The 12,979-nt window shown below is 57.2% G+C and overlaps 1 protein-coding gene across 1 annotated transcript in view; it reads right to left on the reverse strand.

Moving 5' to 3' along the window:
• Window positions 1–1,170: 1,170 nt before the first annotated feature.
• The window catches only part of TRABD2B (TraB domain containing 2B), a 219,822-nt gene continuing 208,013 nt past the window's right edge, over window positions 1,171–12,979 (reverse strand). Inside the window, exon 7 of the mRNA XM_067726063.1 lies at window positions 1,171–5,710. Within this exon, the coding sequence (XP_067582164.1) occupies window positions 5,491–5,710 (220 nt within the window). The 3' untranslated portion in view covers window positions 1,171–5,490. The remainder of the gene's footprint in view (window positions 5,711–12,979) is intronic.

Raw genomic sequence — 12,979 nt, forward strand, 5'->3', positions numbered from 1 at the left:
CAGACCCCACTTGGCATGGAGCCTCTTGAGTCACTGGACCCCTGCCCAAACTACCCTCCCAGAACCTGCCTGTGTTTTTGCGTGGAAAACGGGCCCATGCCAGTTCCTCTGCGTCACCGCCTCAGGTCCTGGCCCTCCCAGTAAAGGCAATTTCCCACACGTTCCCCGGCAGTAGGAGGGGAGACATCGGCACGCAGAGACACCATCACGTTAAAGTCATCATGTCTTTTATTAATATATTATGCTACAAAAATATTTTTCGCAAAATAACATTAATAGTATCTTTCTTTGTCTTCTGTTATATTCTTAAAGAACTCTTCATGAGAATTCACAGAGGTGAGGGGAAGAGGTGATTGAAAGGACGACAGCACGAATACCTTTCCAATACATTAAGATTTGAAGCTTGTGTCACACAGTGAGAGTCAGGCCAGGATGTCCTGCAGTCTCTTTGAGGCCCAGGAATGGGGCAGGGGCTCTGGCTTCCCCTGCTCTGGCCTAGGACATCATCTGGCCAAGAATCAGTGGGGGCCCAATGGGGGCCCAAGATGTTTGAGAGCCCCGCTGGAAACTTCTTTGACTTGGGTCTTGTTGAAAGCCCACTTTCCTCGCAATGGGACTTGGGATGCAGGGGCCCTTTGAGGCGTGCTACTCTTTACCTCCCTTGCCTGCCACACGCTCCCTATCCCGTGGCAGCCCACGGGTCCTGGGAGGACAGCCGAGCACTGGGCCTGGGGAGGGGCGGCACCTCACCTTAGCGGAGCCTCAAGACTGTGGAGCCCCGGTGCTCCCCCAGACCCTTAGAACAGTCCAAGCAGGAAACAAAGTCTCTGCTTGACAGATGAAGAGATAGAGGCTCAGAGAGGGGCAGGGACTTGCCCCAGGTCACTCAGCAAAGTGAAGGAGTATCTCGAATATCTCTGGCAAGGAAGAGCCCACGTCTGGAGACAGAGTAGGAAGAGCTGAGGGTGTGCTGATGCCCCTGGCAAAGGGCCAGGCAGGGCTCAGTCAGTTCTCATATCCCCCTTTTCTCTCCCCCAGGGTCGGGGATGGGGGGCAGGGAGGGAAGGAGCTCTGGGCTGGGAACAGGGGCTTAGGTTCCGGTCCAGCCCTCCCCCACTGCCTAGAAGTCCCCCTGCCCCAGGGCAGCAGGCGAGCCTGCCAATTCTCGTCAGGCCCGGCTGGGCTGTTGAAGAAAGCGGGTGGGGGGGCGGGGAGGTGAGGCTGGACTGATTTCTGGAACGTACTGGCTTAGACAGCCAGGCTGGGTGATTTTTTTGGCTGCTTAGATGAATTTTTGGAAACATAACAATGTTCAAAGAACCTGAGCATTCAAGAGCTGGGAGGGACCGTACCCCACTCCCTTGCCAAGACTTCAGCTCTCCTACCACATCTCCAGCCAGTGTGCCTACTGCCCCTGTTCATACGCTTCTCCTGACGGGAAACTCAACACTTCTAGGGGCACCTGCCGTCTTCCGACAGCTTTGCCTTTGCGAAGACTATTCCACTAGCAGAGTTAAGGTCTGCCTCTCTTCTTCTTTCTTTCTTTCATTCCTTTCTTCCTCCGTCCCTCTCTACACATCTCTTGAGTTCCATCTTTATGTCTGATGAGGACACAAAGATGAATTCACATGATCCTTGCCATAAAGGAGCTCACGGTATGATAGGAGAACAGAGGCATAGACGGTCTCAACGCAGAAGGCTTCCTGTAGGAGGTGCTATCTGAGTTGATCTTCAAAGTACGAGCAATTAAGGGTAATAGAAGGGCGTTTCCAGGCCTAGGAAGCAGCATGTGTGAAACATCCTGTCTATTCTGGAAATGACAAATATGCTTCAGTCTGGCCAGGCACAGAGTGGGAGAGATGAGAAGCGAGGCTGGCATGGTCAGCAGGGTCTGATTGTGGAGGGTGTAGAAAGCCAGGCTGAGGAACACGTCACCAGCCCCAGTTCTGTTCTCTGCCACACAGGGTACCAGCAAAACTGCAATTCCCAGGTAGAACCTCTCTTGTCCTTCGTGGCATTTTCCTATACTTTCCCTTTGGTGGAGGACCTTTCTTTGGGACCCCTTGTGATCATGGCCCCAGGATGGAGACTGGGCAGGTGGGACAAGGATCCTGAGTCCCTAGGCTAGCCCAAATCCAGCTGAGGCCAGGAATTGGGTGACAGAGCATTTAGTGTGAGGAAAATCCGGTCATGGTTTTTCTGTGCAAAGGCAAACTTGCCAGTCGGCACAAGCTTCCATGCTTCATAGACTCTAGATCTCTGACTGTCAGAGCTGGGGGGCCCTTGGCCCTCTGCAGCTCCCTGCAGCTTGACTTATACACCTTTACTGTCCCTGCCTTCACCGGGCTGCTGGTGCTCAGAACAGCCCAGAGGGAGATTAGGAGACAGGGCCATTCTGAGCTGACCCAGAAAACCCCTTGGTCATTTCGTCAGCCATCCTGAGAGACGGGACCCAGGGCCACCACTCACATGCTGGCTCTCAGTCCCTGATCTTCTCTGCCTGCCTCAAGGTCAAATGTAAAAGTCTTAAGACATGGACACGATGCTCTCAGAGCAACAGGGGCATTTTATGAGGCGAGGCACACAGAATGTGCTGGAAAAAATGTCAGCAGTGGTGGATAGATCATCCAGAGCACATGAGTGGCTGTGGCTGGGATGATGGTTCCCGGGCCCAGGAAGAGAGAATTCAAGGGCCCCAGCCATGCAGATTTTTGTACATGTGCCTCGGGTCTTCTGCAACATACGTCAGCAAGTTCAGTTCATTTCAAACCCTGGCCAGCGGCTGGTCCTCAGGGACCAGTGAACTTAGGCTGCAGATGTCTGTCTAACTCACACCGGCTCTGGCTGTCCCATCAGCACATGTCTACCTGATCAATTGGCCCATCCACCGGCTGCCCACGTGGTTTTCTTTAAACACTCGAGTGCTTGGTGGAGGGAGCGTTTGAGATCTCCCAACCTGCCCAGAGGAGGGATCTGGGGGCTCTGCCTGTGATCATGGACCTGGACAGAATGACCTTTAAAGTTCCTTCTAAGAACCTGGGATTGGGCTGCTTGTTGCATCTTGATGAGTTCCTCTAGGCCAAGGAAGGTGGCTGTATTTGGCCCCAACACAGAGCCTGGCACGGTGTGTGTTTGATAATCACACACTACATTAATTTACCTCTTTGGCCCCGTGCCTGGTACAGATCTGGGCATGCGGTCAGATGCGTGGACTGTTTACCAAATGCTTCATCTTTAATTAACCTCAAGCTCCATCTCAATACGTCTCATGCCACCCTCTGCCCTGAACAGTGGGGAATCTGGCCTGTGTGTTTCTAATTCCTTTACACTTATCTCATCCAAATAGCACTCTGCACGATGTATTTGATGTCCAGCAGGCCTTCTGAGTCTGCTTTGTAAGTCAGCTAAGCCCCTTCCTGCTCGGAAATAGGAAGTCACATTTCTGCCAAGGATAAACGGACTCCAGCCTTGGCTGGGGTCAAGTTCAGTTTACAGTGTGGTACCCATGGGGCTGGCTGGACCCTCTGAAGCAGAGCTCAGGGCTCCTGCCAGATCTCAAGTTCAAACACATCCATCTGGGTCAGAGCTAAAAAGAATTCAGCTGCCTGCCAAGATGCCTGTGGGACTTCTGACCATCCAACGAGCTGCCCAGAATTCTACTGTCTCAGAAGGGAGACCGCTGCCAAGCTGGGCACAATGGCCCTGATTCTAATCAGACACTACCAGGCCTGCCAGGGAAGCCCATGGCGCAATCACGCCGGGGAGCACTGAGCTGGGAGTCAGCAGACCTGCTCAGCTGTGCAGCCTTGGGGAAATGCCTCACCTCTCTGGGCCTTATTTTTACTCTCACTGTTATTATTTGCAAACAAGGGGCCCTTTCTGCTCTTGGGTTCCAGGACTCTGTAACTGATGAGCTGCCAGCCCAGTGAGGGTTCAGGGCTGGGAGGCAACCAACCTGGGTCCTGTGGCTTCTCAGCCACCACCTTGAGGACAGAGGAGCTGGTCAGTTTCTCTGAGTCTCCCTGGCCTGCTTGCCCCCCTTTGGCTGCTCTGCCTTACCAGGCCCATCACAGCTATCCTTCAGCCTCTCTGATTTGGCAAGAAAGCCTCTCATCGGCTTCAAGATAAGACAAGTTGGGACATGGGACACGTGGGAGAGCCCGTTGCCAGAGCCCGTTGGCTAGAGGGACCAACATGATCACTGTAGCCAAGTGGTCTCTTGGGCTGGAGTAAGAAGCGTGAGCTGGCCCATTTGGGTGAGACCTGCCTCCCTTGGAGATTCCCTGTGCAAAGAGACCACAACAGACTATGGTCTAGGAGACAAGCATTGCTTTTGAATCACACTGATCTAGGGCCACGTCCGGGCTGGGTGACGTTGAACAAGTCTCTTTGTCTCTTATGGGGGTTCAGTTTCCTCACCTGTGGAACGGGGCCAATTGTATCTCACAGAACTGGCGTGAGGATCTGTGATAAAGTGGAAGTGCAAAACGCCTGCCACGCTGCAGGCTCCGGACAACTGGCAGCTCTCATTACAAGTATCATTGCCGTGGGACTCCCAGAGGCCCTGTCTCTGAAACTGCCCTTCAGCGCCCACTCCTGCCCTTCGGTTCAGCTCACCCCACGTGGCCGTGACTTCAACAGCCTCTCCTGTAAGCCAAGCTGGATTAACGATACCAGAACAGGGAGGTCTGGACTCATGGCCCGGATCTCCCACTTGCTTTGTGACCTGGGGCAACAACCTTACTCTCTTTGGCGAGTTTAACCAACTGTCACGTGGGGCTGTGGGACCACTTCCTTCAGCACCAACATCCCTTCCCCCACCCAAGAGCTTTGGCTGGAACACATACCAAGAGGTCTGGAGGGCCAGTTCACAGACACTCAGGGTGTTCAAAATAGCAGCATTCTCTTTCCTAAAGTACCTTCCCAGCCCTAGGATGCATCCAGGGGAAGGAAGGACCGATAGCGTTCACATCTCTGGCTCCCAAATCCAGCTTCACAAAAGCTAAGCCTGTCTGCCTGCCCCTCCCTCTGAGGTCCCTACAGTGGGAGAAGCCAAACCCGGACGCTGGAGGCTTCTGCTGACCCAGAAGCAAGCCCGTTCAAAGCCACGGTCCCCATGAGGTGGCAGACGCCCTGGCAACGTGGGTTCACCTCCTGGGTTGGCGATGGGGCTAGTTAAAGAGTTATTAACATTGGCCACATAAAAATAGTTTTATCAGTAGAATAAATACATTTTCCTTTTTTAATATGGACACATATTTTACAAAACAGCCCCATAGCACTATGGGAAATTAAGATCCTTCTACAAAAAAGAAGATGTAACTCGGGTACAATAAAGCTCTAGTGTTCTAACAGATCCCGTCTGGACTACCCATGAGGTGTCCGGCACCCCTGGAGGTGGTGGCAGGGGCCGTGGGTGTGGCCGCAGACCCTCCCATCGGTTTCTCTGGCTTCTTTCTCTGCACCCGGCAGGGAGGTGGGCGGCCGAGGTCAGGAGAGCCCGAGGGTGTGCAGCAGGAAGGGGGCTGTGATGCTGGCAGCGATGGCGGGGAGGAGGCCCAGGGCGGGCTGTGAGCGGCTGGGCGCCGAGCTGCTGGCCAGCCCCGGCTCTTCCTGCTGCTGGCGCGGGTCGGAGAGCTGGAAGGGGGGCTTGGCTGTTCCAGAGCTGTGCGTGGTCTGGAAGGGCAGTGGTGGTGGCGAGGCGGTGGTGCTGGAGGGAGAAAAATACGTGGAACGTGGAACAGCCTCTCAGCAGCCTTGTCCTGGGCTGTGGTCTTAGGGGTCAGATCCAACTTTGTATTGAATCTGGTTTTTTCCGCATAAAATGGAGAAGGAAACAAAGGGCTCAGACAGGGAAAGTGAGCAGCCCAGAGCCACACAGTCGACCTCAAGGGTGACCACTCAAGAGCACTGGGTCCCAGGCAGAGAGAAGTGAAGTGTTTCAGAGGAGATCCATCTGGGGTCACGCTGCAGCAGGCAGCCCTCTCCCCTCTGTATGCAGGTGCCCCTGGCCTCCTGCTGCCCTCCCCTCCCCAGTCTGAAATAAACAGAAAACAAAACGAAACACACAAACAACCGCCCCTTCTCACCCTCATTATCACGGCTATCGTTTACTGAGAGCCCACTGGGAATCCGCACTTTATAAGTAGCATCTCTGGTCCTCAAAACAAACGTTCAATGCGCCGCACTAGCCCCTTTCACCGGATGAGAAAATGGAAGCTCAGCGAGGCTCCCTGGGCCAGGTCACAGAGGGGGTGGGGTGGCGCCTCGGGGGGCAGGCGCCTCTGGGGGCAGGCGCCCTGGTGGCCTCGCTCTGCCTAATCACAGGGAGTGTCAGTGAAGGTGGTCCCTCATGAACTTATAAAAATAGAAGCCAATTTGGAGGTCATGGGTGAGGTTCTTGGCTCAAGGAAGCCTACGTGAAAGAGAGGGAAGTACCGAGACAGAGAAATAAAAAGAGATGAAGTGCAGAAGGAATTGGCGGGTCAAGGCCAGCACTTGGTGGCATCGGGAAGTCGAGGGGAGGGCGGGGGCCAGGACCAGGTTACTGGCTCAGGTCCTGGACAGAGAGATAGGAAATGATGAACAAAGAGAGGGGCAGAGGGCAGGACAGGGACTGGGGAAGAGAGCTGACAATGACGGAGGCATAACAAAGAGAGACCAAGGGGGAGAAGGCTCTGGGCTGAAGGAAAGGGCTGGGCCCCAGAAGCGATGGGCTCATGCCTGCCCTGTGCAGCCCCGGGGGGCAGGAGGCAGACGGAGATGCAGGGGGAGGACCCGACAAAGCCCATCACCCCAGAGGGTCAAAGATGGGAGGGGAAGGCCAGGGGCAGGGGGCGCACAGAGGGGCCCCAACCCAGTGTGGAGCCTGGATGGCCTCCAGGAAGAGGTGACACTGCAGTCAGCTGTGAAGGCCGCGAGTCCAGCTTGCACATGGCTGAGGGCGCTCCCGGCGGCGTCTGCGCCCGGCACGTAGGACCCATTAACATCTAATCCTCACGACAACACTACGAGGCAGGTAAGACTATTATCCCATTTTACTTGTGAAGAAACCAAGGCACAAAGAGGGTAAGTAACTTGCTCCAGGACACACGGCAGGGACAGGATCTGAACCGGGCACCCAGTGGGTGCTCACCAGCAGTTGATGGCGGAGCAGGAAGCTTGCCTCTCCCTGGGCATCTGCAGAGTGGGCAGCCTCCTCCACGTGGGACACTGCCTGCTCTGCAGTGCTTACCCTCCCTCCCTGATGGGCTGTTCACTCCCCAGGTCAGCTGGGATTCCCCCCCTCCCCGGTCCCACACTGGCCACGTTTCCACATGCTGGGCATGAGGCCCGGAAACTGGCCGTATCACCACGGTGAGCTCTGTAATCATCACCACTGCAGCCCAGCCCCACCTCTGTCCCGGCCGGACCCTCTCACACAGCCTGGTTCAGCCTCGGGGGGTGGTGGGCAGGGCAGCCCGGGGGTCACAAGCACATCCCTGCCTGCACGGGTCTGGGACACCTGCTCTGGCATCCGTGTCCGTGTGCCCTCAGACAAGGAGGGGCTTGTCACTCCCTGCCCTGTCCCTCCCCCTCTCCTCTAGTCCTGGTCACGCTGTGGCCACAGGAACCCACACAACCTTGTGTGAGTCCTTCTCACCCTGGACTCTACAGTTGTGGTGTGTGTGTTCCTCTGTCTATAGAAATCCCCAGAGAACTAATCAGGAGAGGAGGGAGCAAATGCTTGTCACACACCACGGGTGGCAGGAAGGTGTTCCTGAACAGAGATTGTGTGGGAAGCACCGGAAGGGAGGGGGCAGACCAGGCAGCTTCGAACGCCCCTTATGACTCCCCCAAATCCGGCCCGTTGTACCTCCCACCCCACGTTGGCCTTCAGAGCACCCGAGACCTCTCACGTGGCCTGCTGCGGGCTGACCTCACCTTTCTGGCCTCTCCCAGCACACACCACCATCCCCAGTCACACCTAATGTCCTGCTGCCATTTTCTGACTCACCTTTGAAGGCCTGATTCAACAGTCTCCTCACCTGGAGGCCTCTTTGATTTGTCCTCCTGCCCCTAAGGCCACCTGGGAGAGTTGAGTCTCCCATGAAGCCTTGCGCATTTCTCACTGATCACACTGTGTCATTGACACCTACTTATGCGCACGAGGTTTGAATGGGTTTCATATGTAAGGTGCAGAACATTGCCAGGCGCGCCGGAAGTGCTGTATGGTGTTGGCTATTTTTAGCACTATTATTATGTGTGTGTCCTTGTCTCTCCCACTAAAAGCATCCTCCATTTATGGAGCACTTCCTGTGTGCCGGCAGACATGTGTCATCTTATCATTATTCCCATTTTCAAGATGGGGAAACTGAGCCTGAGGACGTGCACCATGCTGTCTGCCTCCCCGGCCCCAGCTGGGCTGTGGTACCATCCCTAACTGCGCAGACGGAGAGCACGGGAGTGAAGCATGGTTCTTCCTGCCGAGACCTCGCACACCCGTGGGTGGAGGCTTGCCCGGGTCAGAGAGGAGGCCCCCAGTGGCCTCAGTCCCTGGAGGGTATTGTGCCCACGCCCAGCAGGATCACTACCACAGTCCCTTCCCTCCCCTTCTTTTCTAATGAAGGGTTCCTCCCAGCTGCTGCCCCCATCTTTCCAGCCCGAGCAGCTGGGAGGCCAGGAAGGCTGGCTCAGGAGAGGAGGCTGAGCTGCCACTTGGGGTGCCCAGAGAGGGGCCCAGCAGCCCCCGCCGTCAGAAGCAGGACCAAGTAGGAATCATGAAAACCATGTCTCACAAGGCGCCCAAAGGCATTTGCTTTCACACTTTGAAAACCAAAGATGCAAACTCCCCCTTGGAGCCCGAGTGGGGGAATTATTGCTTGGAAGGAGTCCCAGGAAAACGGGGTGAGGTTAGTGGGGTGTGGACAGAAAGTCCCCCCAAATGCCCCCACCTCTTGGGCCCACTCTGCTCACAAAGCCCAGTCCGGATCCCAGCGCCACCCACCCCCCCCCCCAGGCCCTCGCTGGGGAACAGCGTCTCATGGCAAAGTGGCCTCGAAGCCAAACCAAACACTGAGTGTTCCCAGGCTCCGCAGACGGCTGGCACCAGGGGCCGAGTGCGCTTGGAGCCGACAGGGCCCCTTGGTGGGGAGGGGCCCTCTGCCCGGGTGGAAGGCGGAAGCCCGACGTCCCCGTCTGTTGCGTGACTTTGGGCAGGTCCTGCCCTCTAGGCCTCAGTTTCCCCGTGTGTACAACGAAGGAACAGCATCAGACCCTCGGACTTGAAAATGTTTTCTAGCAGCAGAAGCCAGAAGTGAGATCTTAGGCAGAAGCCCAGGTATAAAGCCCAGGAAAGCAGGGCTGGTGCCTGAGACGTGTCAGCTGGCTGCCCCAAGGCTCATCTGTAGGGCTTCCTGGAGTACGGCCCCAATCCTGGCACTAGGGGGTCTCTAGGAGCCATCAGGGCTGGGGCTGGGGAGTCCTGGAGCTGTGGCTTTCTTGCGATACAAAGGTGGGCTCCTCAGCGGAGTCCGAGGAGACAAAGTGGAGATGGAGTTGGGGGCATGAGGGCCTGGCTGACGGGTGGCCCTGCTGGCCGGGGTGGAGCTCCCGATATGACCCAGCTGGAACTGTCTGGGCAGACCGGTGAGACGCAGGCAGAGATCTAAAGTGACCGGCTTGCCCACAGCTCCCTGTCCTGGTATCTAAGGCCCACGCCAGCCTCCAGGCCTTTGGCCACCTGGTCTTCTCTGCTGGGAATGCCTTCACTCTCCCCTCACTGGGTCACTTCGACTCTCAGGGCCCCCAGCCCTCCAGCCCCCGCTGGCTGGCTTCCTCGCCAGGCAGAGGCAGAGTGGCCGTGACTCCAGGGCTCTTTCGGCTGCACCACGGCAGGGAGCCGTCCCTGTCCAGCCATGACCCACGACTCCTGCTGCTCTATCCCCACCAGCACTGGACACGGGCTGGGCACCCGGCATGTAGCCAACTCGCTTCTGTTTAATGATGTGCTCACCCAGGGGCTCATTCAAGCCTAATATGCACTGAAGGCCCAGGAGCCGCTTCCTGCTGGGAGATGGGGCGTGTGGCATCCTAGACCAGACTCAGAGTCAGCCACCAACACTGGGGACAGCTGTTACTGAGTGTCACCGGTGGTCTGAGGCCAGCTCACCGCCTTACAAGCACCATCTTTTTATTCTAAGCCTCCGAGCGAGTACGAGGAGGGGCCGGGGATTCTGCCTGAACTCCTCTGTGCTTTTATCCACTGAGTGACCCTGTTCCCCATTTCTCCTGGGGGCATCGTCCTCTAATCAGACGAGGTCCTGGCCTCATGCAGAGATGCTGAGCACCCTGTATGGTACCAGGAGAAAGCCTGGCTGTGCTGGGGGAAAGGTGAGCTGGAGAAACTCAGGGCAGGATGGTAGGTCAGCGGGAGGCGGGCAGAGCCCTCCCAGGGGCCCAGGGGGAGGGGAAACGGTTCTCTTCCCCTCTGCGGGGGCTCGGGCCATCTGCTCAAACCTCTGGAGAAACCAAGGCCCAGGAGGACAATGACCCCCTGTGCACGTGCGTCCTGAGCCCCCGTCCCTGCATGGTGGCATCTACAGGGCTCTGCAGCCCCCACATACAGACGCCCACCTCTGCACCTGGCTTCCAGCCATGCCCGGAGCCCGGGAAACGCTCTCTTCCCTGCACCTGCCCCCTCATGACTGTCCTTCCCGATGGCCCAGTGCTCTGCTCCCTTGTTTATCCAACCCACTGGGGGACTGGGGGAACAACAGAGCTGGCAGGACCCCCAGAGGCCAGTCGAGGCCCTAGCTGTGCAAAAGTACAAACCAAGGATTGTCACAGATCTGACGGATTGGGGCAGTGCCCTGCACACAGTTAGCGTGGCAATGGTCTCCTTCCTGGCGTGCCCCCTGGCCACAGCCCGGCTGCCTGCTCCTGGCTCTCAGATGTGGGGGTTCCCTGAGACCATTCTGCCGCTGCTGCATAGCCATCTGCGGACACATGCTGGGCCCCTTTCACAGGTCCCCATAAATCATCCTGCCACGGGCTGCTGCTTCTCTAAACTTCCTTCGCTGTGTTTACATCTGGAGTAATGAGGGGCGAGGCAAGGCCAGCCTGCTCCAGGTGGCATTTCGGCCCTCTCCCCACTCGCTCCCCCTCTTCTCTCACTCATGCATGCAGTCGACAAACCCTCAGCGAGGCCTCCGGTGGCCCAGAGAAGTCCACCCCAGCTCTGGTCCCCAGGGCCTCCCGGCCTAGAAACACAAGCAAGCGACTGCCATCTGTGGACCTGTGCCAGGACAGGGGCACCCACGGGATACCCACGGTCGGCGGGGGGAGGCTATGGGATGCAGGGGAGAGGGGCACAGGGAACACGCTGTGGGGAGGATGGGGAGAAGGGAGGAGACGCTTGCCAGGCGAGGGCAGCAGGGGCGTCTGCGTGGTGCTGGACGAATGTGACCCTCGCATCAGACAGCCCTGATTCTGTAGGTTCTGACTCCATACCTGACTTGCTACAAGGTCTTGGGCAAGTTACCTGACCTCACTGAGCCTCAGTTTCCTCCTTGGTCAAGCAAAGCCTACTTCCTGGACTCTTGAAAGGGCTGGGGGATGTGAGGGATGTCAGTGGCTGGCACAGCAGGAGCTCAGCAAGTGTCCACTCACATCCACCCCCCGCAGAGAGAGAAGCAAGGACAAAGGTGGGGGTGGGCCACTGCAGGGCAGCACACAGCTTGGCCAGGACGGGGCCCAGGTATCCCGCAGGAGGAGGGCCAGCAGGTGAGGCGGGAAGGAGGCAAAGGCTCTGCATCCAGGCTGAGCAGCAGGAAGTTTACCTGGTGGGGCGGGGCGAGGGAAAGCACTGGGAATCTCAGGCTGGGGAGGGTAATGTGCTGGGACACGGCTAGGAGCCAGAGACCCGTTAGGGCCCCGCCGTAAGATCACAGGTGCAAGATGAGCTGGGAGAGGGGATGGAGAGCAGGGGATGCATCCGGTGGGACTGAGGGGGAAGCAAATGAGAAAACTCTGAATGGAATTAAAGCTCCAAGGAAAACAATATTGTCAGAAAGGCTACAAATGGGCCCCAGGTCTCCCTCCAGAGAGCTCGCCTCTGCTCCCTCTCGGAGAAGCGGAAACTTGGGAATGCTAGGAGGATGGGTGGGCTGAGACCCAGGAGTGACGGAAGCTGTGCCCTGCACCTGGGCCCCTCTGGGACCTCAGGGCCGGCTTCCCTGCGACGCAGAGAAACTTTCAACAAATAGGCTGCCGGTTGGTGGAAATTTCCTTCTCCAGCCCAACCAGACGGAAGAAAGTTATCCAGCCACAATTTACCTGTTGGGACTGAAAAGGGTTCCCTCTTGCCAAAGAAAAGCTGTTTTCTTCTCCTGAAACCAGGTTCTGTGTTTCAGAGAGACGTGTTGTGACAAGGAAACCGTGTGGAGTCATTTGCCGAAATTTACCTTTCAGACGCGGTTAGGGGTTGGGGGTCCGTGGCTGGAGCTGGCAGCCCAGCCTCCTGTCACCCTGTGGGCTGGGCCCACTGCTGGCCGGGTCCGGTTGCCCGGCGGGTTGATCGGGGCCCTGGGGGAACCGTCTGATTGCAGTTCTTTATGGGCTGCCAGTGCCTCCCTGGCAGCCTGCGAGCCTCCCCAGGGCTGAGAAGTGGCTCTTGGTAACTCTGTGCCCTCACTCCCGGTGGGAAAGAAGCAGCCCACGCTGGCCACACGAGCCAACTGTGTCGAGGCCAGTATAGCCACAGCAGCGCCTCCACCTCGGGCAGGCTGGGCCGCTGGGGCCTCTGCAGAAGCACGTGTCCTGGGAACCCAAGTTAGGCGCTTTGAAGCCAACACAGGCCCGAAGGAGGAATGGACTCTTACTTCACTTGCTGGAAGTCTTTTTAAGACAGCGCACACCCTGCACTTTAAGACAGTGGGTTGGACTCTGTCAACTTTTTGTCTATGACTCAGAGACCTGGCTGAGGGAAGGTCATGAAGGG

The sequence above is a fragment of the Pseudorca crassidens genome, chromosome 2, assembly GCF_039906515.1.
Source record: "Pseudorca crassidens isolate mPseCra1 chromosome 2, mPseCra1.hap1, whole genome shotgun sequence".
NCBI classification, from domain to species: Eukaryota; Metazoa; Chordata; class Mammalia; order Artiodactyla; family Delphinidae; genus Pseudorca; species Pseudorca crassidens.